The 23,964-nt window shown below is 54.6% G+C and overlaps 1 protein-coding gene across 4 annotated transcripts; it reads left to right on the top strand.

Moving 5' to 3' along the window:
* Positions 1-87: 87 nt before the first annotated feature.
* On the top strand, positions 88-22,751 carry Cyp26b1 (cytochrome P450, family 26, subfamily b, polypeptide 1). 4 transcript variants are annotated; one of them, XM_087657508.1, is made up of 7 exons: positions 88-195; positions 5,898-6,289; positions 9,656-9,880; positions 16,915-17,190; positions 17,405-17,560; positions 18,868-19,152; positions 19,503-22,751. In XM_087657508.1, exons 2-7 carry the CDS (start codon positions 6,086-6,088, stop codon positions 19,893-19,895), a joined length of 1,539 nt encoding a protein of 512 aa, XP_087513634.1. In that variant the 5' UTR covers positions 88-195; positions 5,898-6,085; the 3' UTR covers positions 19,896-22,751.
* The last annotated feature ends 1,213 nt before the right edge of the window (positions 22,752-23,964 follow it).

The following is a 23,964-nucleotide window of genomic DNA, read 5'->3' as shown; positions in this document are numbered from 1 at the left end:
CAGGCCCTTGTTGCATCCGCCCAGTGGGCGGTGCCAGGGCAGGTTTCAGGCTATAAAGGGCTCTTGGCTCCCTGGGTCTGAAGGAGCGCCATCTCTGCGACAGTGTCCCTGCCAGCCACAGCCAGCCTGGGGCACTGCCCATACCCCTTCGCCTTTGGACACAGCTGCCAGTTGCGCCCCTCCCACCTTCTATCGGCAAGTCCATTTTCAGATTGCTTTGGACTGTATTGGGTGTGGGGCAGAAGGAAATCTGGGCTTGGGGCTTTGATGGTGGAGGACGGGAAGAATTCCACTTCTCTAAAATAATTCCTCCAGGGCAAAGTGTCTGGAGCTAAGACTTCCCCAGGTGAGGAGTGCGTGAGACTTAGTTGCCTACCAGGGAAAAGAGAAAGTTCTTTCCCAGGGGGCTGTAGGTGGGTGGGTGAGGGGCTCCTTCTAGCCTGGCCTGTTTGCGGAGTTGGGAGTGAGGAGTCAGACCTCTGCAGATTGAACCTTTGCGCATGGACTGTTACTTATTTAAAAAAAAAATCAAGAAAATAGTTGAAGGTACATGGATGTGGGTATGGGAAAGGGCCAAGTCCCCATAAGGGCAAAGAAAAGAAAGGCCTGAAGGATAAAACAACAGAAATTGAATGACCCTTGGACTTGGTAGCAGTGACCAGGAAGAAGGCACCTCTGAAGAGGCTGGGGCTGCTTGGGTTCGGGCAGCTGGCGGTTGTGAAGGGCTTCTTGAGTTCTCTGTACAGTTAGACTGCCCGAAGCCAAGCTGGGGAGTGGGACATTTAGTTCTGCGGGCTCTAGAGAGGCAATCCCTAACACTGGAGGTGACTTTCACAGCAGCTTGGACAGCAGGGGTCCAGCCCCTCTCAAGAGCAAGGGCACACTCATGCGATGTCCTCTAACCTGTCCTTGAGTTTCTGGGCACCAGAGGGCTACCACTGGCCTTGTGGCGCCTGTTCTGGAGGAGAGCACAGAGAGGCAGGAAGGTGAGCAAAGGCAGGGAGAGGAACACTGACAAAAGCAGAAATCCAGGATGAAGGCCCCTTTTCATCTGCAGGAGTTTACAGTTCCCACCCGAGCTCTGCCAAAGGGTCTGGGCAGAACCTGCTGACCCAGGGCTTCTTCAGGCAAGGGACTCGGGATATGGGGGGACCTTAGAACAGAACAAAGGCAGTCTGCGATCCTATGAGGTTAGATTTCCAAGTGCTCCTTGGGGCTAGGGGGCAGACAGAACTCTGGGGATGGAAATTACCTCTTTTATTCTTCCAGCTATGCTGTTTTATTCTTCCAGCTATGCTGTCCCCAGACAGCCGGCGACACTAGGTGAGCCCAGTTGGTCCTTAAGTGCCCAGGCGTGCTTCCTACCCACATCTGCCTGATCTCTCTGTCTCCACCTTCCTCTTGCTCACCTTTCTACTCGTCTCCAGCTAGAGAAATGAAGAGCTTAGGGGTGAAGAAGTTGAAGCATCAACTGGGAAAATTCAGGGCCTAAACTATGCAAATTGGGTATAAAATGGAGGGTTTACTCCATTTAACAGAAAAGTGTCCCAACTCAGCGGATGTGCTCCTGTTGGTAGGAAAGGAGACGGAGCCAAACAGTGGGCAGTGTTCTCATCAAACAAACAAATCCCTCCACAAAACAGTGTTCCCTCACAGTGCTGTGTGCAGCCTGTGGAACGGATAATGAGGAATGTACACAGAGGAGGGTGTGGGCGGGGAGCTGTCCTTACTCCTCTATGTGTAGGAAGCTGGGGACACACAGTCATTCTGGCAGCTCTGTGTCCTGAGAAGTGGGCCTTGAGACAGATCTGTGCTTGTGCAGGGATTTCTTGAGCCCCAGAGGAATTTGCCTTGCCGGTTGTCTTCAGTCTCGAACAGTGCCTGAGGCCTACCCTCCATGTTCTCTCAGGCCCATCTACCAAGTCTCGAAAATGTCACCCAGGCAGAACTTCCCTTGACACAGTGTCCTCTGACTGAGGTTCCAGTCGGCTCTGGCTGATTTCAAAGTGCCTGGGACACTCCCTGAATCTAGGCTTCGGTGTACTGTGGGCAGGAGTTGGAGCCCTAGATGTATCTGGGCTGTGGAAAGGGTTTTGTGAGTTGCTGAGATTAGCAGTATTGGCCTGGATGGGGAGGGGGGCTCATCTGGAGACATGCGAATCATTTGAAGTCCTAGTTGACAGAAGTATTCTGACCTAGAGCCCTAGTTTGCCCCAGGAGACTTATGGGGTAAGTCCTAGCTCAGGGACAATTTGTGAGGAAAATGCTGTGCTCTGTAGCCAGAGGTAGACCTGGAAGTGCTTGTTTGCACAGAGACTCAGCCTAGAGTCAGAGTCTAATGTCTCAGTGACCAGAAATAAGCAATAGTCTGGTCAAAGATTTGTTTTACTGCAGGGTTGCAGACCAGGCTATGACCGGCACAAGCATCAGAAGTTCACCCCAGGCACTAACTTATTGTTCCTCCTGTGTGTATGACCAGCAAAGGTGGCTCTGGGCCTCCTTACGTTCAGACAGCTTCTTTGCAAGTTCTGTCAGATGCAGCTTCCCGATTCGCCTGCAGCACCTCCAGGAAGCCTGGGTACTGCTGCAGCATATGTTCCAGCATGGGGACTTGAAGAGAAACACTTCCTATTGGGACACACTGCAGCTGTTGCAATGTGGCTGTGTGTCTTCCAGGACATTCCCCAGAGCCACACTTGGCAGTTTAGAAGTAAGGACTTAGGAGTCCCTCTTTTCCCTCCCAACTCCCACTCCACACTTGAGTGGGAAGAAAGTCCAGGCGGAGGAGAGCAAATTAGGCCCCAAAGCCAAAGTGTTTGTATGTGGGGGGAGGTGGGGGTGGGTTACTAGGAAGTGTGGACTTTCGACCCCGGAGTGGGCAGGTCCCGTGGATTCAGTTTGGTGGCTTAGAAAGAGGCGTTTCCTGGCTGTAGAGAAGATCTCATGTGTATGGCCTTGTATGTTTCAATGCCTGCTTGCATGCAGTCTCATGGTAGAACTCCATGTGGCTGTCTGTTCCTCTGCCCACAGAGAGATGGCCTCAGTGTGGGTCTTCTTTTAAGGTCATATTCATAGAGTACTTCAAGACATCAGGGTCCCTAAAACTTCCCCAGCCACACTCTGCACCCCCCCAGGGAGTCTGGACTAACAGTGGCCTCACTGATCTTGGTTGCCAAGCAATCCTGGGAAGTAAAATTCCCCTAGGCAAACACTCCCCAGCTCTCTATTTCTGAGGCCACAGTTGTCCTGGCATGACTTTCTCAGTGTCCCGGTTCCGACTGTCCCGTGGAGGTGGGTAGTCTTAGGATTCTTAAACTGAACCCCTAGGAATATCTTCAGTCTCTCTTCGGAGCTTGTTCTCAGTCAGGAAAAGATACTTAAGGAGGGGAAGAAGAGATAGTGTCCCCTGCAGCTGTAGTATTAAAACTAACCACCAGGTGGGGTTCCAAGGCAGAGAGTGAGCATGGAGCTGACCCAGCGCTTACAGCCAGAGCCGGGCTGGAAGAGCTCTACTGGCCGAGCCAACTTCAATTGGCGCGCTCTCCCTGGCGAGAGACAGCTCATAGGCGCGCATCTTAGAAGCTCTCGCACATTTTCTGCTAGTGAGCTCTAAAGCAGATCTTATACTGGATGCAGGGGGCCATTAGCAGGGTAGGATGAACTAGTTTACGAGCCCAGCACCCTAAACTGCAGGTGGGATGTCTAGTATGATTTATTTTTATTATTACTATTATTTGCTCTGAGAGTGTGGGAGTGGAACGAGAAGACTAGAGTTCTGGGGAAAACCAGAGGCAACGGACAGGGAAAGCCACGCACTACCTAAGCAAATATCAGGGCTAGTGTGCACAGCTCCATCCCGGGCTCCCAGGAGAGGCTATATAACAGGCGGATCGTGGATGCGCGCACACACATAAGGTTATGGAGAGACTCTCAAACTCAGTTTTCTACATCAGCGTCTGGTCGACGCCAGGTGAGAGCACATGCAGGTGTCACAATCACACCTCACACAGGATGGGGCTCCGGAATCTCTGTGGCTAGCTCTGAGAAGGTGGTCACACTCACCGACATGTTTACTTATTCAAACGTACCAGAGAATGCGTGTGCAGGACTCCTGCAGCCTCTGCGTACTGCACGTGTCTCGGGTGCTGAACACTTTCCCGGACCAGCACTGTAGTTAAGACGATGCTGGCTACTGACTTGGTAACGTGTGTGTGTGTGTGTGTGTGTGTGTGTGTGTGTGTGTGTGTGTGTGTGTGTTGTGGTCCTCAAGGTGTTAGAGCTTTGGTAGCCCGAAACTCACACAGGCGTAGAAGACCTTCCAGGCATTGGACCGTAAGAAACATGTGGACCTAGACAACGGAGTTTTGCAGATGCAGATATTAGGAATGAGGACCCTGGCTACAGGCAATTAGGAGGGAATGACATATATCCTTGGACTCTGCCGAGTCCCACGGAATTACACGGGATGGGGTCTCAGTAGAGACTTCTGGCAACTCCCAATCGAGGGGGACAGTCGGACAAGGACCTTCCACGCAGGACAGCCGAAAGCTGGCGAACCGGTTCCCGGACCCAGGAGGGAGAAAAAGCGGGAGTAGAGGAGTAAAGAAGCTTTATAGTCAAACCAGCACCAAGAGGGTGCGGACCTCGTGTGCTCCTGTGAGAGAGAGAGAGAGAGAGAGAGAGAGAGAGAGAGAGAGAGAGAGAGAGAGAGAGAGAGAGAGAGAGAGAGAGAGAGAGAGAGAGAGAGAGAGAGAGAGAGAGTGTGTGTGTGTGTGTACGTGCGCGCGCAAGAGTGTGTGCATGCGCGCTCGGGCATGTGTCTCATCTCATCCGTTTGTAGGTGCTGGACTCGGCGAGACCGGGGCGAGAAGGAAGAGAAGGCGCGAGGTGAACTGAGTTTGATCCTGAGGCGCCTACAAGTGGGTCCCCGGCGGGCGGCGGGCGGGGCGGCTGGGCGGGAGGCCGGCGGGAGCTCACACGCTCGGCAGCCGGCCGGCCTCTCACCACGCCTCCCGCTTTGTGAGCGCGCCCAGGGGGGGTGCTGGACGCGCGCCCACGGCGCTGCTCCCGCCTCTATATAAACACACGCATCGCCTTGCCTTGGATCAAATCAGATTGAGAGACGCTTTTCAAACCACCAGCCCTGAAGTCCTGCCTCCTGCTTTCCCCCTCTTTCATCCCTTTTTGCCTTTCTTTCTTTCTTTTTTTTTTTTTTCACCCCTCATCTCTTTTCTTTTCCCCAACAGCAACTCCAGAGCCGAGAGACTGCGTCCCGGGACAGACTGCCTTTTCTTAATTGATAGATAGCCGGGCTCGGGTTTTCCCACCTCCTCCCCCAACCCCACCCCGCCTTACCCCTCCCTCCCGCCGCCGCCGCCCCAGAGCCCGCCCGGGGCTCTGTCGCCGGCTGCGTCCCTTCCCCGCTGCGGCCCGCCGACTCCGCACTCGCGCTCGGGCCAACGCGCCCGCCTCGCCCGCCTCCGGGTGCCGCGGCCGCTCCAGCCTCTACACTCGCCTCTTCTGGGGAGCCTTCTCCCAAGCCCCCAAAGTTTCTGGGTTCGTTGGAATTTTTGAATTCCGATTTTTTTCTCTTTTTATGTACCTAGGAATTTTGGAGGAATAGTTTGGATAAATTGATCGCACTTTCCGCTAGCTCTCGGTTCCCCTTCCTTTTGCCCCCCTAGCTTTGAGCAGGGAAGGGGCTTCCGAGAGATTTCCTGGTGGATAAAGTTTTCCAAAGTTTTTCGCGTGTGATGGTTGCGGGGAGAGCAAGCTCACCAGCTTGACTCAGCTCCATCTCACCTCCCCAGAGCAGTCCTAAGCCCGCATAAAGGGACAAACAAACAAACAAACAAAGTTACACCTCGAGTCGCCTCGTGTCTTCTCTCTTCTTCCAGGCATTCTTTTTCCTCCCTCTCTTCGATCACCTCGCAGTCTCCAGCCCCTTTCCCTCGGCCCCATCTCCTGGGTTTCTTCGAGGGGTGCCAGGACCCCCGGCCGCAGCTTCCCCTCCCCCGTCACTCTGGTCCGGCCCTCCCCTCCCCCATCCCGGACCGCACAGCCAATCCCCCAAGCGGCCGCCAACATGCTGTTTGAGGGCTTGGAGTTGGTGTCGGCGCTGGCCACCCTCGCCGCGTGCCTGGTGTCCGTGACGCTGCTTCTGGCGGTGTCGCAGCAGCTGTGGCAGCTGCGCTGGGCTGCCACCCGCGACAAGAGCTGCAAGCTGCCTATCCCCAAGGGCTCCATGGGATTCCCGCTCATCGGAGAGACTGGTCACTGGTTGCTACAGGTAAGCGCGCTCTCGCCTAGCTGCTCCAGAAGTCCGCTAGCCGCGGGTGTCCGGCCAGGGGGCGCCGAGAGCTCGGACACTCGGAAGCGCTGGTCCCCGCCCCGCCCCTTCTTTGCCTCAGCCGGCGCCGCCAGGGTTTCCCCAGCTCGCCTGCAGCGCGGCTGGGAGACCTCCGGCGCCCGGTGAGCTAGTTCAGAGGCCGAGTGGGCTAGTTAAGAAGGCTATTGATGGGTCAGTAGCATAGAGGGCTCCCAAGTGTGATGCTCCTGGGCTTCAGGCGTCCAAGCAGGGGTGCGCAGAGAGCGCTGGGGGAGCAAGTCTGGAGGGGCGTCGCTTAGTTTTCACCTCTGTCTCTGAGCCGCAGTCTACTTTAGCGCCCTGGGTATCTACCTAAGCGCGGAGAGGTAAAGGAGGAGAGGGCCTGTGGCAGCTCGAATGGCCCACTTTAAGACCTGCGCAGCATTCTGCAGTGCACTATGCTCAGGCTCAGGTACAATTGGGCTAGTACGAGTTGCTACTCACCTCTCTCTCTCTCTCTCTCTCTCTCTCTCTCTCTCTCTCTCTCTCTCTCTCTCTCTCTCTCTCTCCCTCTCTCTTCTTCCCCCTCCTCTGGTATTGTGTTGTGTGTGTGTGTGTGTGTGTGTGTGTGTACACGCGTGCATCTGCATCTGCGTCTCTGTGTTGCGGTGGGAGAAAAAGGAGATAAAGTAAGAGAAATTCAACGCAGAAGAGTTGAGGGCTCAGCTTTCGGGGGAGAAAGGGTCTGTTTGCTTATTGGGTGGAGACAGTTTAGCTGAGGGAAACTAGGAGAAATATGCAAAAGACCCAGAGTGTGCCTATGCAACTGGACGCTTCACAACTCCACTCTGGTGACAATTGGAGCCAGGCGTTTTGAGGACCAAGCCCAGGTAGGTAGCAGGCAGATTAACCTGGATTTAACCTCATCCAATGCTAGACAATCGCTTATTGCAATTTGATACACCCCAGGTTTGGGGCGGGGGTGCACTCTAGGGTAACTGCGGGAGGTGTGTTTGTCAGGCGGGTGCTCATAGTTATTAGAGGCAGCCTGGATATCCTGGAACAGACAACCCCGACCCCTGAAAGAAGAAATGAAAGGTGAGCGCGCGAGTGCGCGCAGACCAATGGGTTTAGACGTGCGAAAGCTTGGCTTGAAATTAATAGACGCGTGCAGTCCGTGCGCTTGAGCACACACACACACACACACACACACACACACACACACACACACAACACCGTGCCCCATCAAGAGCCGAGTGACAGGAAAGGAACCGCATGGAGGGGCTTGAGAGGTTCCCCCTGGATCTTTCCATGCCTCACAATTGGCCGGTTTCTTTGGGGGGATGCTTGTCTAATCGGGTGGGGTTCCCATCAACCAATCGGATGTTCCTCTGAGACAAGATCTCTTTCGCCTGTTTTTGTCTCTACATTTAAAGGGTTAACTGTGGCGGTGGTCCAGGCTTTAGCCGAGAATTTAGAAAATAAAATAACTCAAGTGGCAGCGTTCCCGCCTGTTTAAGGCAAATCCTTCGAACCCTGGTCCTCATCCTGTTTCCTGATCTGCCCCTCCCCCATGTCCCTTGCCATTTTTCTCAATCTCACACAGGGCCCTTGCGGGTGTGGTGCAGCCAGCACAAAAGTTAGAGAGGCGCTTTTCGCCTGGGCATCCGCGCCCCTGGGGGTCAAATCCCCCGGGAGGAGGGATCGCGGGTGCTGAAGGGGTTAAAGCGAACCCTCCGAATCCGGTGTTTTTTCGGAGTAATTTATCAGATTTTACGGGGGACCTCCAAGGGCTCTCGGTTTCCACCAAGCACCATCTAAACAGAGCCCAGGGCTAAAAATACATTTTTGTATAAATTGGACTCACGGCCCGAACGGCCGCCCCTATGAAAGTCCTCTTTGTGAAGGCCGTGGAAACGGCGGACAAATAACTCTTTATTAAAGCCACAAAAAACGCACTTTAATTATAGTTAGGCAGATCAGAGGCGGGGGTGGGGGCAAGGCGGCGGCGACCTCGGAAAATTCACAACCCAACTTTTGTGTCGAAAGAAAAGAAAAACAGAGGAAAAGACGGGAGAGGAGAGACCGAGTGAGACGGAGCGAGGGAGACTGCAAGGCAGACGAGGACGGGAACCCCGCTCGGCGCCCCCCTCAGCCGCACCCCACCTCCGCCCCGACTTCTCTTAAAGGAGCCGGCGCCGTCTAAGCTGGCGTCTGGACCGGGGCGTCCCCAACTCGGCCCCTCCAGGCGGCGCGGGGGTTCCCGGCTTGTTCCCTGTCGCGCGCCGGGCCCAGAAGCATGTGGAAAAGCCATTAGGAATCTGGGTTCTGTAGCCACTTTTCGCATCTGGGGCGTGTTCACTTCTAACTGGAGTATATAGTTTCCCCGAGAGAAAGGAAAGAGAGGAGGGGGGCAACCCAGGAAAGGGAAGCCTCCTGTCTCCGGGTACAGTGAGCCGACGTGTCCCTAGGAGACCACCACTCAAAGGCGGGATCCCCAGCCACAGTTCTACTGGCTGGCTGGAGAGAATGGACAGGTGGCTCGCCGCCTGGATGCAGCCAGCGTGTCCTGGCGGGATAAGGGTTAAGGCGGGCCGGGTGGCGAATGCGACGAAGGTTTCCGGCACTGCGGGGCCGCTGGCCTTGGGGCACAGAGCTCGGCCTCGGGCCCGCGATCCGATTACCTGTGCAGGTCACCGCGCCCCATCCCGCTGCCCCTCAGAAGCACCTTCCGGGTGCTCCAGTTCCTAAGTTAAGGGCGGAGACAAAAGTCCGTCCCAGTTATTCCCAGGACAAATGCTTCTGGAGAGTTGTGGCTCTGAGCCCAAGACTCCACCCGGCGGAGCCCACGAAGGGCCACACCGGAGCAGAGAGGAAACTCCAACCCCCATCTCTGGGGACAGCCTCCGGGCACGCACAACTCGCCGCTATAAATAATCTTTGGCCTGCGGCCACCCCGCGGGGTCTCGCCAGCCCGTGGCCTGGAGCCTGGAAATATTTATTCCGAGAGGCTCCGCTGCGCAGGGGTGGGGGAGCAGGCTCCAGCTTCAGGTTTAGCCGTCGGGGATACCCCCCAAAGTCATTACTAAAAGCAGCCTTCCGTGGGTGCCCTGCATCTCCGTCCTTCCGCATTATTTATTACCCTCTAGGCCCCACTTCCCAGTCCTAATGCACGCCGTGAAAAATAAAACCTGTAAGTGTGTGTGTGTGTGTGTGTGTGTGTGTGTGTGTGTGTTGGGTGTTGGGGGGTGATAGGAACCGGATGACCGGTACCTAGTGTGGGGCAAGATGCAAGGGCCCTATAGGTCCTCAGTGAGCCCTGAGAGGCTTCTGGTGTGGTTCCCGCAGGGTTCCGGCTTCCAGTCGTCGCGCCGCGAGAAGTATGGCAACGTTTTCAAGACACACTTACTGGGGCGGCCGTTGATCCGTGTGACCGGTGCGGAGAACGTGCGCAAGATCCTACTGGGCGAACACCAGCTAGTGAGCACGGAGTGGCCGCGGAGCGCACGCGTGCTGCTGGGACCCAACACGGTGGCCAACTCCATTGGCGACATCCACCGCAACAAGCGCAAGGTAAGAAGAGCGAGAGCCCTTGATTTAGGATTAACTGCCTCCCGTATGGAGCACAAATATCTGAGCTCTTCCTGCCCGAATCTGGACTCTGCTTAGGCCCCCTCTTGATCCGCTCTGATGCACCTTCTGACTAGCCCACTGCACGGTGGATACCACTAGGGGTAATAGGACCTGCCTGCGGATGGTCTGCACAAAGCTTGTATTTGTGGGGTCTGCAATGACGGATGCAATTGCTCAGTGCACCACTCTACTGGAAAAAGGGGGCGGGGCGGGCGGTTCCACCCGGGACTCCCTGTCACCTTTTTCTCAAAGCTTCCCCCCAAAGAATAATCTTGCCGAAAACCAAACCTGGCCTAGCAGCCACAGGTTGCATGGAAGGTGAGTCTGTTGCTGGATTGAAGACACCCTATGGGCAGCGATCTTCCAGGCTAGCCAAAGGGAATAGGTTGGGTGGCCTTGGGGCCCCTGCTCTAGCAGGAGCGCAGTCCGGTGGGGGAAGGGCAAGGGGTGGGAGCAAAGTCTAGGTGCGCTGTGGTTCAAAGAGCGCCCACTCTCCAGAAAGAGGAAGAGAAAGTGGGTGTTTATCCGGTGGATTTCCCGAGCTAGAGCAAAGACTCCCAGCAGGCGAGCCAGCGCGCACGCAGCACGCCTCCCCGCCCCCTCCAGCTGCGCCGCCGCCACCGCTGGGCTGGGAGCGCGGGCGGCACGTGCTGTTTGAACTGCAGTAACCCGAAGGCTGAGCCTGCCTGCGGGCGGGGCGCCGGCCTTGGGCTGGAAGCCGCCAGAAGGAGGCTGCAAGGCTCCTTCACTCTGTTTTTTCCATTGGGTCAGAGGACTCGCTCAGGTTTGGAACCTAAAAAGAAGGAAAGGGGGCCTCTGGCCTCCGGGAGGAGCGGTGGAACAAGGAGCAGGGAAGAGAGGTCCACAGGGACCATGCAGCTCCACTGGTTAGGTGGTCTGGGTGACTGGGGAACAGTGGGAATGCTCACTGACGCTGCCAGGGGTTTCCTGTTCTCAAACCGAGCCGCTGTTAGGGTTGTTCTCCTAGGAAGAGGGAGAAAAAAAAGAAAAGAAAAGAAAAGAAAGGAAAAGAAAAGAAAAGGAAAGGAAAGAAAAGGAAAGAAAAGGAAAGAAAAGGAAAGAAAAGGAAAGAAAAGGAAAGAAAGAAAGAAATCAAAGGAGGATGAGCAGGTCTCTCAAAAATTCTACAGAAAAACTCCGAAGGCCTGGCAGATGCTGGAAGCAGTTAACACAGTTTGCTGGCACATGGGGGAGGGGCTGGGGGACAGTGGTTTCCCCCTTTAGTCTCTGAGGCTCCGTCAAAGCTTCCTTGCCTGGGGCTGAGGCCTTCAGGGAACCCAGCTTTGAGCCACTGACTGCTTCCTCACTTCCATCCAGAGGCAGGGTGCAGAGGGATCTCAGAGTGAGACTTGAACCAGCAAAGTCATCCCTCAGCCTGAATCACCAAGTCCTACCTGCTGGGGCTGCAGGAAGCTGGGGTGGGAGAAAGGTGCAGGAAGGAGGGTGAGACCCAAGGGAACAGATAGGGGACCACAGTTCCGATGAGATGGGTAACAGACTCTAGGAACTCCTGGCCTTCCTGCTCTTTGAGACAGAGACTGGTCAGAGGCCAGCACATACTAATCCAGGCAGAAACAAACACATGAAGGGCTGTGTCTGTGCTTGCTGGGTGGTGGTCACATGGGTAGGACCCTTCTCAAGCATCCACAATCCTGAGTTTACTGAGTCTTATAGGTGTTAAGAAGGAGGAAGCTTGACCTCAGGAAGTAGGGACTCACAGGAAGGACAAAGATTGAGTGCTCAGAGGCCACGTTCATGAATGTTAACCTGAAGAGATGGGTCCTTCTTGAGGAGGCAAAGCCTGGAGGGCATCTTCTGGCCTGGGTGAGGGTTTTGCAGCTTACACTGCAGTGAGGGCCATGCCCCAGCCTAGTTAGGGTGAACGTGCAGGAAGCGGGGCCCAGGTGTGCAGGACACGGCTGGCTGAGAACTAGGAGAGTCACTGTTTCCACTGGAGTGGGTGACCACCCCTTCTCTGGGAGGTCTAACCAGATGTGTGAGGAGAGGGTTCCACACAGCCATCACCGTATGCACTCCACATGTTGGCCCTGGCTGCCCTGGTGGTCTAGGGCGAGCTGGGGCTGCCTGGAGAACTCAGAAGTGTCCCCACTCAGATTGCAGCATCACCTGGGAAAGGCTGTCCTCAAACTCCCATCTTGTCTCCTTTGGAACTCCTCCCAAGCTGGGGCAGAGGCTCCTATCTGACAGATTGTATGGAATAGCTGGCCTGCTGCCCAGGAGAGGGTGGGAGGAGTCTGGTGGAGAAGGTGGGGTAAGAAGTAAGAGATAAACAGAAATGAGTACTTCTGGAAGCCCCTGCTCTCCATCCTCCTTTTCTCCCTGCTTGTGTTCTGAGTTTTTGTATGGAGTGGGTCTTAGCACCGAGAGACTAGCAGCCTCGGTGTGCCAAACAAGGTCCCAAGATTGCCCTGGAGAGGGAAGACCCCAGAGTAGGATTTCTGCCCAGCAGGTGAGTAGAGCCCAGAGTGGTCTATGGAAATAGAATCTTGGGGGAGGCCAGCCCCAGTCCACTGGGCTTTGGATGCCTCTAGCTCATTACACAGGCTATAGCTATAGACATGACCACATGGATCTAGGCTTGGCTCAGGGCAGAAGCTCCAAGCTAATTCAGGATCCATGAGCAGGTGGGTAGCATAGCCAGACAGCCTAGTCCCAGGGGAATAAGCCTTTGTCCTAATAGATGAATTCTTCACCCAGAAGTTACTGTAGGTCCAGCAAGTGGTCCCAGGGGCAGGTGGCAGGAGTGGATCTCTTTGAAGGTCAGTGGGGGAGGAAGCCCAGGCTAGCTGCCAGGGTGTCTGTGTGTGGGTGCCTCCTGATGCTTGCCCTTGTGCTGGGTTACAGGAAGCTTCTGCTTTCTGTGTTCACTCCACTGTGAAGAAGGGTCCAGACCTCTGGTGTCTCCACACAGTCCTCCTCAGTTGGTCATTCTGCTAGCCCCTCCCCCTGCCAGCTGTGGACTGGAACTGTGGCCTTGGTGGGGACTGCAGAGGCTGTCTTTTCTGGCCCCGAGCCCTAATTCCATTCATTGTAGCCATCCTGGGCTCCCCAGCCCCAAAAGATTGGTGTGAGGCAGGGGCTTGAGGATCCTACCATGGGGTATAGACGGTCACCCTACCCTATGACTTTCAGAGGCCCTTCCCTCATGGCTCTCAGCTTTCCAAAGGGGTTTTGTGGTTGGAAGATAGTGCAAATGGGTAGCCAGTGGCTCCCTACCCTCTAGTACTTTGGTTGGGGTATGTGAAAGAGTTCAGACAGTAATGGTACACATGGGGGCCGCCCATACGCAGGTAGGGAAGAGGGGTGCATGTTCCACTCTGTCTGACCAGCAATGATGAGGGAACACAGCCGAAGGGGAAGGGGAAGCCAGGTGGCATTGCAGGCAGATGGAGAATGACTCCCTCTTTAGTCCCCCTCCTTACTGGAGTATAAAGTACACACCTTGGTGTCACCCCTGTGCAGACCGCTGCCTGCCTTCTGTTATTCTTTCCACTCCACAGGCTGAGGCTCCGGTGGCTTGGCTGGGTGGCCTGCCTGGCCCCCACCCCTCTTGGGCAGCAGCTTCCTCCTCAGCTGAGTCACTGGCTGGGCAGTGGGCTCCCCCTGAGGCCCTCCCCTCTGCTGTGGCTGTCCATTAGTTTGCCCATCTTATCCTCAACTGCAGGCTGATCTGGTGGGTACCACTCCCAAGGGAGCTGTGGGATTTCACAAGGTGACCTCCTGTCCCAGAGACAGCAGATTAGAGTCGAGCGGAAGTCTGACTGGAAGAGAAGGCATCTATAAAAACAATTATAGGGGATTTAGGCTTTGAGGAGCCCAGGTGAGCACTCCAGGACATACGCAATCAAGTTCTACACACATGGGCAGAGACAGAAAATGTAGGTAACTGTTATTGGGAAGACTGAGTAGACTTGGGAGTGTTCTCTAAGGACATATTTAAAACAGAGCCTATCCTCCCTCTAGGCCTTCTTGTGATTCTAGGGGTATGCTGGGGTGGGAGTTCTGGGGTCTCCAGGACCCTCTCTCTATTCTTGCTCTCCCTGAACCCATACCTTGCAAAGTCCATACGTGTGGCTTGATCTGCCGTGCTCTGTCGGAGCCTGGCTGGTCACCATGGGCCTTTTTGTGGCATTCTTGGCTTCATTGTGGGGATTCCCAGGGAAGACCCCATGAGAGAGAAAACAGCTTGGCCACTGTGTTGCCTGGTCAGGGCCAATGCTCCTGGGCCAGAGCCTTCTTCAGACTGAGCCACTCCCAAGCCTCTTCCCCTGTGCCCCAGGCCTGACCCCAGTGGCCAGAAGCGTCATATCCAACAGGCTGATGAGACCCAGGCATCTCCCTACCCTGGCAGGCACCTCTGCCCGTTCTCCGTGGTGGCTGGTGGTTTCTGGGCTGCCTGGCTTTGGGAAGTGCCTGCCTTGTTAGCCCTGGGCACACACCCAGAAATGCAGACTAGGCACCTTCCCAGAGCCTGGGAGGCTCCTGTGTCTCTAGAGCAGCTGAAGCAGAGGCAGGGCCTCTTGGTGACTCTGACCACAGGTCCCTTGCTGGAGTGCCTGCTCCCAGCCTGCATTTGGTTTTTCATGTCTGTGCTTTCTCCACCTTTCGGGAGCGGAAAAGAGGAAAACCTCCAAGGAGAATGGGGAACATCTGGGTGGGAAAGGACTTTGAAATATTTAGATGGATGCTCTGTAAAATCCAATGGGGGACCAGGCCAGGAGGAGCAGTGGCAAGTCGGAGGATGGTCTAGACAAGAGCCCAAGGTTTCACTCCTCTTCCCAGGGACCCAGGAAAACACTGTCCATGCTTCCTGGCTTCACTCAGAACCCTTTTAATTTGGGGGCAAGTCTAGACACGCTGCCATAGAGTTCCTTGCTCAGTCCCCGATGTCCCTGGGTCCCCTCTTTCTGGATCTTCTCAGCCCTCCTGTGCCCCTCGGGTCAGAGAAGTGATTCAGCTAGCTATCACTAGAGGGCGCAGGGATTGTAACCTAAGGGACACAAGGGGTTCGTCCAGGATCCTGGTGTCCCCTTCTCAGGATACCCTTGTCAGCCATTGGGTTAGCCTGTCTCAGGGCCTTGGTGAGGTATGAATATGGGTTACCAGGCTGTCTCCTGAGGGCTCAAATTTCGAGGGACTGTGCTGCCAATAAAGGTTTCATCTTGGGGAAAGTGGAAATTGGGGCTAAGATGCTGTGTGTCTTGGGAATATCCCAGAGGTTCCTTGGGTCTCACCATCTAAAAATGGACGAAGAAACTGAGGCCCTGGGGTGAGCATCATTGGCCATGGACACACAGTGAGCCGGTGACCAGTCCTTTATTATAAGTTAGGCCCCTGGGCATCCAGTCACACCCTCTTTGTCATTTTCTTGCTGTATCCAGAAGTCTTGCTTGGCTTTGGCTGGTCCTGGTGACAGTGGCCTCCATCTGTCCCTCCTGCATAACCCATCCTTGAGTCCAGACTTCCACTGTGTGGTTCCCTACCCCTATGCCACTTCCAAGAGCTTGCTGGTTCTCAGTCAGCGTGGTGTCATTATCCCCCACCATAGCCAGCTTCTTCAGTGTTTGGTCACATGAGTTACCCTTCCCCACTGTGCTTCCTGGTGACTCCCCCTCCAAAAGCTCTGTTCTCCAGAGTCCACTGTTGGTCAGTAGTCTCTGACTGGACTCCTGAGGGTGAGCCTCCTCCCCAGGTCCCTTGGCCAAAGGATGAACCTGGTCCTATGAACACCAGGACCAGGGATCAGGCACCCACAGTCTTCCGCTATAACCCTCTGACCGTTGAAGCCCCTCATCAAGAAATTCCCCAGGACCCCCGAATCTGGGCAAGTGTGAGTGACCTAGAGGACCTCTTGTCACCCTTGTTCCTCCAGGCTGTTCCTTGGCAGTGAAACTGGTCTGGGCAGTATGTCCTCTGCCCCTCACTGGCCTCCTTCTCCTCCCTCTGCCCACTGGGAATTGGGAATGAAAGTGCTATTGTACAAAAAGGCTGGGCCACTGAAGGGCCAGCACTGTTATTTCTGCAAACCAGCCCTCCCATTAGCCATGCAGGGCACAGGCCAGGAAAATGTTACCTTTTCCTCCATGCGCTGACTGCAGGGGAAATTCTCACATTTACAGTTTGTGTGGTGGTTGTGTTCGGAGGGCAGGCAGGAGGGTAGTGTGCGTGTGTGGTTTTGTACAGGCTGGTGGGTATCCTCTCCTTCATGCTCCCTCTTTTCCCAGCTCTGGGGGGAACCTTCTGTTCTGGACTCATATCTGGGGGTATAAGTAGACCCACAGGCTTTGAGTAAATAAATAGACGCCCTCCTTCTCTTGGCCAGAGGGTAGCTGTGTGAAGAACATGCTCTGTTGGGGTGGAGATAGGGCACTGACAAGCCCATCAGGAGGATGAGTGCAAGACCAGGGGATGGGAACAGAGTCCCTGGATGGTCCTAGAAGATGCTCAGAATTAAAGGTCTCTGTCTCTGTGATCTTCTAGGGGTAGAAAGCTGTTGTCTAGATGCCTAGCCATACTGTAGATGTTTGAATGATACACTCTGTACTTCCTAGAGTTTCCCCTTAATTGTCATTACATGGGTCCTGCTTTCTGTGGAGCAGTGGCTTCTCTTGCCTGCTCACCAGTGGAGCAGAGAGCCATGCGCTGTGACCATACACTCATGTCCTACCTTCCCTGACACTTCTGCCTGAGGTCCTGGAACTCAGCAGAAAATCCCTCAACATTAGTGCAGACTCCTTTGTGTGGCCCCACCCTAGCCCCGCTGGGAGAGCCTCTCACCCTCTCACAAACACAGGCAGTAAACCGAGGGCTCAGTATAGGGGAATGCACGAGGGAGCTGGGTGGGAGCCATCACCAGGAAGCATGGTGGGATGGGTGTGGACTGCATTCCTCCTGGCTGCAGGTCCCTTACCACTTGCCTCTGGGCTCTCCAGGTCTTCTCCAAGATCTTCAGCCATGAGGCACTCGAGAGCTACCTGCCCAAGATCCAACTGGTGATCCAGGACACACTTCGAGCCTGGAGCAGCCAGCCTGAGGCCATCAATGTGTATCAGGAGGCCCAGCGACTCACCTTCCGAATGGCCGTGCGGGTTCTGCTGGGCTTCAGCATCCCCGAGGAGGACCTGGGAAACCTCTTTGAGGTGTACCAGCAGTTTGTGGAGAATGTCTTCTCTCTGCCGGTGGACCTGCCCTTCAGCGGCTACCGGAGGGTAAGTACCCACCGCGTGGAAGGGAGGGCATAGGACTGTCTTTAGGGAATTGCACTGCTGGGCAGATGCTGGGAGAGAGCACAGGGCCTTGGAGCAGACGATGAGAGGATGAGAGCAGAGATGGCAGCAGGGTGGCTCTGGAGCCTTCCTTGTGGTCCGGGGGCTTAGAATGAGCCCTGCCTTCGAGACAAACTGATGGTCTGCTTTCCCCTAGGGCATCCAAGCTCGGCAGATCCTTCAGAAGGGCCTAGAGAAGGCTATCCGTGAGAAGCTTCAGTGTACCCAGGGCAAAGACTACTCAGACGCCCTGGACATTCTCATTGAGAGCAGCAAGGAGCACGGCAAGGAGATGACCATGCAGGAGCTGAAGGTTGGTGGGCAGTGCCAGGCTCCACCACGGAATGCCTTTCTCACATCCCTCATCCAGAGCAGAAAGTTGCCTGGCTGCTTTTGTGCCAAGCAGCTTTCTGAGCAGCAATGGCAGTGGCTGCCTTGGGCCCAGCAGCATAGCAGAAACCATAACAGTGCTGAGCCAGAAGCGGAGGACGACATCCTCGCCCCTGTGCTGAAGGATGCTTGGGGCTACTCTGTTTTGTTCACAATAGCACATGACTTGGGGCTGTGCACTCTATCTTGGGGTGGCCAGGCTCCATAAGCTCTACCTACACATATCCTTGCCTGTTGTTCTTGGGATGTTTTGAAACATTGGTCCTTAGGCCTGGCAGGCGCTTGTTGGCACCTCCTATTGAACCTATCTCTAAGCTCCTCTCTCAGTTCTTACCATGGTCCCAAGAAAGCACATGCCTAGAAGCCACTCCAGACTCCAGGAGAGGTTTGATCACAATATAGACTCCTTCCTCTTACAGCTTCTCCAGTGGTATTTGGTACTTTTGTCTATCCCACTGCCTCAGCACAGCTGGGCCTCAGTCCCCTGGCCCTGCAGTATGCCCTTTCTGGGGGCTCTTCGACTTGAGAGGGCTTGCTTACCCTAACATTCTGTCCCCCTTACCTAGTGCCTACAGACCTCCCCAGGGAGCTGGAGAGAGAGGCTGGGACTTCATTAGCAAGACCTTGGGAGGAGGGGACCTCTGGGTTCCAATGCAGTCCCCTTTTAGGTCCTCTTGGTGCTGCCTTATGCTGTTTCCAGATCCCTACCTGTCTACCTGTCTACCTAAAAGGCATCCTTCTTCTGGTGATGGAGGAAGAAGCTGGTGGCAATACCTAGTTACCAGCACACACACACACACACACACACACACACACACACACACACACATACACACACACACACACACACACACATGCTCACACGCATGCATGCTTGCACGCACATGCACACACACAGTGCTGAGCCACTGCCATATATCCTTTCTCTTCTATGAGCTCTCTGCATTAAGTAGGTCTGCTGGTGCTGGCCAAGAGTCCAGCCCTGAGCAAGAAGTGACCTTAGGCTCTGGAGCCAGCAGGTTTATGCTTCTGCTCTGAGTCGTGGCAGTGCGTTTGCACCCAAGCTAGGGACCAGGCTGTGGCCTCCATGAGCCTTCTGAGAATAAGGCTCAGAGCAGCACTGTTGGCAGGCAGGAGGTAGGACCCAGGGCTCTGGGAAAAGTTTGCTGTGAAGGTCATCCTAAGTGGTCGCTGCAAATGGCCCAGAATGCCTGTCTTTCTGCTGTGCAGGATGGGACCCTGGAGCTGATCTTCGCAGCCTATGCCACTACGGCCAGTGCCAGCACATCCTTGATCATGCAACTACTGAAACACCCTGCAGTGCTGGAAAAGCTACGGGAGGAACTGCGGGCCCAGGGCCTGCTGCATGGTGGTGGCTGCCCCTGCGAGGGCACCCTGCGCCTGGACATGCTCAGTGGCCTGCGCTACCTGGACTGCGTCATCAAGGAGGTCATGAGGCTCTTCACGCCCGTCTCAGGAGGCTACCGCACTGTGCTGCAGACCTTCGAACTGGATGTGAGGCTGGGCTCCAGCGCTGTTGGTGGTGGGGTGGCTGGGGCTTTGCCTAGACGCTGGGAAAAGGCAGCCATTTTGGGGTCCTCAGTAAGGCGAAGGGGGAGGGACCAGTGCCTGATTCTAGTAGCTTTCAGTCCTATGGGAAATGCTTCACTCCCAATGCAGAACTGAATGCAACCAACCTGTGTGGCACTTGGGTTGCTTCTGTGATCTATAGATACGGGGACTTGATCTAGCAGACTGGGGGAGCAACTTTGGTGAGGGACAGGCCCTGTGCATAGAGAATGAGGACAGGTAAGTGGGCCTCTTCTGGTTCTTACCACCCTACTCTCTGCCCGGTCTTCCTCCAGGGTTTCCAGATCCCCAAGGGCTGGAGTGTCATGTATAGCATCCGTGACACTCACGACACAGCGCCTGTGTTCAAGGATGTGAATGTGTTTGACCCTGACCGCTTCAGCCAGGCGCGCAGTGAGGATAAGGATGGCCGCTTCCATTACCTCCCATTTGGCGGTGGTGTGCGGACCTGCCTGGGCAAACACTTGGCCAAGCTGTTCCTGAAGGTGCTGGCAGTGGAGCTGGCTAGCACAAGCCGCTTCGAGCTGGCCACCCGGACCTTCCCTCGCATCACTCTGGTCCCTGTCTTGCACCCCGTGGATGGCCTCAGTGTCAAGTTCTTTGGTCTAGACTCCAATCAGAATGAGATTCTGCCTGAGACAGAGGCCATGTTGAGTGCTACGGTGTAGCCTCACTCTGGTCTCAGCCCAGCCCAGCAGCGGGGGTGGGGGACAGAGATAGAAACCTGTGGGGTAGGGAGGGGCTGGATGGGAGGCCAGCAGCCCCCCTATGTTGTTCTCTGGCCTCTTCCCCGGCAAACCCTCCCTAAAGACAAAAGTGCCCCGCCCCCTCCTGACTCCCACCCTCTTGGATCTCCACTGCCCCCTAGCTTAGCTCCTGGGACAGAGCCAGGACAATTTGCCCATGACAGTGTTAGTGAGCTGCAGTACATGCTTATGACCTCTGAACGCTTCCTTCCCTAACCCCCCTTGTCTTTTTGTTGGTGGTCAGGTGCCTGTGAAGCCAGGAGGGAGGAAAGTGGGGGGGGGGGCCTTGGAGCACTCTTTGACACTCTCACATCCCCCCTCTGTCACTGCTCAAATGGTGCCCAGAACAGTGTTGTGGGAATCCTCACCTAAGCCAGCCTTGACAGGGAAGGAGATGACACCGGCTTTGAGGGGCCCATACCAGCCTACCTAGTTCGGACATTGGAAGTTACCTATCGCTGCTATTTGTCCTCTCTTCTGACCTTGGGGTACAGACCTTGGGGTACAGGAGCCTACAGGCTTAATCCTCAGATCTTCCTTGGTGGCCCTGGGCAGGGACACCAGCACTCCTCCCCCATGGGACCAACTGAGCCAGGTGTTTTCTGGCTATAGCTGGGCTCCCAGCTGCCCACCCTTGTCCCCCTGTCCCATATTTATTCACTGACCTTGGCTACACTGAGGTCTGGAGCATCCTCCCCAACACCCACCCACCACCACCAACACTGCCACCACCACATGCACACACCTGCCAGCCTCTGACCTAGCTCTCCTTTTCAGGGCTAATGTGAGGCAAGAAGATGTGTGTCTGGTCTAACCCAGTTCTTTGGTAGAGGGTTAACAGCCCTCCTGGGCTCTAGGCAAAAGATGTAGCTTAACCTCAGAGTCAGACACCCAGCATCTTTGCCAGGTGTTCTTAGCACCTGCTCCCAGGCGGTCAAAGCCCCCGGGCATGTGGGCCTAGGGGCTACCACTTCCTGTTCACTCACTGCCTGCCCCAGTGCCAGCCACTCCCCTGGTGAGGATGCATGAGGATACGGGTTCTTCTGAAGGGACTTCTGTTCCCTTCCTTAACTCTCTGCCCCTTTGCTCTTGGAAGAGTCCTCCACCCCATACCCACTCCCAACCCCATGCCACAGTCTGCTAAGCCCAGCTCAGAATTTGGGATAGAGAAGAAAGCCGAGAGGTAAGGTGGAGAGAGCCCTCTCTCTGAGCTGTGTCAGGCCCTGTGGGGTCTGGAGAAGCTGCAGGGGAGGCTATAGCTGGAAAGGAATAGAGAAGGAGAGGAGGAAGATGAGGACAGGGCATAAGTGAGTTGTCAGAAGTGGTTCAGTTGCAGAAGGGCCAGTGGGGGGTGTGGAAGGTGACTGGGTAGAAGGTGAGGGGCTCCTGCCACTGGCATTTTGAGGGTTGGCCATGCGGGACCTTCCTGGGAAGGATTTGGGGCTCTGGTGTGTCTCTAGGCAATTTTGTCTGTTTTCAGATTCCTCTGGGCTTTTTGTTTCCCATCCATTGCTTTTGCCTGTCACTCAGGCAGTGGCACATTTTCTCTAGAAAACAGGAACATAGAACGACAGTTCTTATTGACCTGACCCTGGATGGCCATTGTCACGAGGGTCAGCCACATCTCCCGAGCCACACAGAACATCCTAGAAGCCGCCTTTCCCAAATGTTTCACTGCTCTGCATTTTTTTTCTGACAGAACAAACTGCAGCATTAGAATACCAGGGAAATTATTGTGGAGTTCAAAAATAACCATAAACCCGCACCCCCCCCCCTCCCAGCTCTGAAACAGACCACACCATGTAGAAGCTCATCAACGTTTATGAAGTAGGTGCATGCTGCCCTCACTTCACAAACCAGTGCTGGGGAGACTCATCTTCCTGCACACTAACCCTGCTTGCCCACAGCCAACTGTTTCAGATTGAAGATGTGGCATATAGCTCTGTCCCTGGTAAGGGACAGAGGGACTGGAGGGCCCCAGCAGGTGTCGGGGGCCTTCCCTTTCAGGGGGCCAGCCCAGGAGGTGTGGTGAAGGAAAAGCTGAGGGGAATCCCTGTGAGGGTGGGAGGAAGGAAAGATGGTCTGCCTGGATGGGTCTCAAAGGTAACAGGCAAAGGGACCTAGCCTAGGCACCTGTGGGTGTGGCACCCGTCTCACCTCTGTAGCTGTGTCTGTTCCGTGTTTGTGTGTTTCATTGTGGTAGCATTAATGGGTGATGTATTCTCACATTCCTAACTATTGTAACTTGACATTAAAAAAAAAAAACAAAAACAAACCCCACAAAAACTTCCTGCCACAGGCTTGCAGATTGAAGCACTTTCAAAGTTAGACGCTGGCGTGTGCATTCTGGGCAACCGTTTTGACCCTGCCCAGGTTTCTGTTATTTTATACACAAAACTTTTTTTTCATAAATGTTATAATTTTGTGTCCGTCTTTATAAACTATTATAAGTACTATTTTGTTATAATTCAAAATAGATATTTAGTATAAAGTTTTTGCTGTTAAATATTTGTTATTTAGTAAAATATGAATTGTTCTTTATTGTAAACATGGTTCAAAATATTAATATGCTTTTATCACGGTTGTTTTAATATTGAAAAAGCACTTGTGTGTCTCGTCTTGGTATGAGCTGGTGCTTGTGTGTGTGTCTTGGCTGTCGTGTGGTTTTGATGTATATATAATATTCCACGTTGCATATTACAACAACGAATGTCCTGCATTTTGTGAAATACTCAATGTGCTCTTTTATTGGCTTCCATAATAAACTGTGGGGACTCACCCTCGTCTCTGTTGGCTGTCTGGTCTCTCGCCCTTTAGACTCGTTAGAAGGTTCCTGGGGCTCTCTGTGTTCCCATCAGCAGTGCCTAGACCAGCCTGTCAGGAAGCTCTAGAACGCACTGTGAAGTTCTGCTCCACAGTCCTACACAAGGGAAAGGCTGTGATGAGGTCCAGGGCTGATGGGGGAATAGACAGCAGGAAGGCCACAGCCCTGCCAGGTGTGACTGTGACCAGGTATCAGGTCTTCACACTGGACCCAATGACCCAAAGGCTTATTGATCAGTTTGAGCCAGGATGGCTGAAATTCGCAGCCGTGGGTGGTGCAGGAGTGGCCTTTGCCTGGGCAGGTGATCTTCCAAATCTGTTTCATGGGTATCACAGGATCATGTACACGCCACAATCACATATGCTTGGGAAATGCACCAAATGAAACAAACCAGGTTCTGGCATTGTGAGTCTTGAGCCCAGGATGATCCATCGTAGGGGCCAGTGTGCCACCAGCTACGGGGGTCCGCAAGTCACATCAGTAGCTGAAGTGTCCCATTTCCCAAGCTACTCCATCCACAGGATGGCCTGGGGTGGAGACTGCGGAAAGACAAGACTACGGGATGGGGACAAGCAATGCTCACGAGGGTCCTAGGGACCGAGGCTGTGGGGTCGTCAGGGGAGGCCAGGAACTGGAATCTCACATCCTGGGATGGCCACTGCCTGGCTGACCTGACAAAAGTCATCATGTGGTTGCCTCAGTTCTTCTTCATAACCTGACCATGACTCTGCCCGCAGCACACTGGGACACAGGGCCTTGTTTGTCCAGCGTGAATCACAGAAGCTGGCCACCTAGGCAACTGATAATGGCAGGATGGTTACAACCCTGGGTATCTATTCTCCTGTGTGGGGATTGCGGTCTCCCCACCTCCCATCCCTGGAACTGCTCACCCCCAACCTTCCACCCTCCTCAGAGTGGAGAAGAGGTAGGGTGAATCTCCCTAAAAGCAGAATCCTGCAGTGGCGGTGACCTTCCTAAGGTCACAGGGAAACAGAAAGGTTGGGGACAGGTGCCCTGTGGTGGCCGGCACTCACTGCAGCTCTCTTGGACTGGCTCAGGTTCAGTCAGCAGTCACAGCAGTGCAGGAACTGGATGTCTCAGGAACCTTTCCAGGGAGGCAGTGGTTTGTCTGGGTATAAATTCCACCCATTATGGGGACAGCAAATG

Source organism: Rattus norvegicus, chromosome 4 (genome assembly GCF_021556685.1).
Source record: "Rattus norvegicus strain SHRSP/BbbUtx chromosome 4, alternate assembly SHRSP_T2T, whole genome shotgun sequence".
In the NCBI taxonomy this organism is placed as follows: Eukaryota; Metazoa; Chordata; class Mammalia; order Rodentia; family Muridae; genus Rattus; species Rattus norvegicus.
This window is presented reverse-complemented; position numbering and strand designations above follow the sequence as displayed.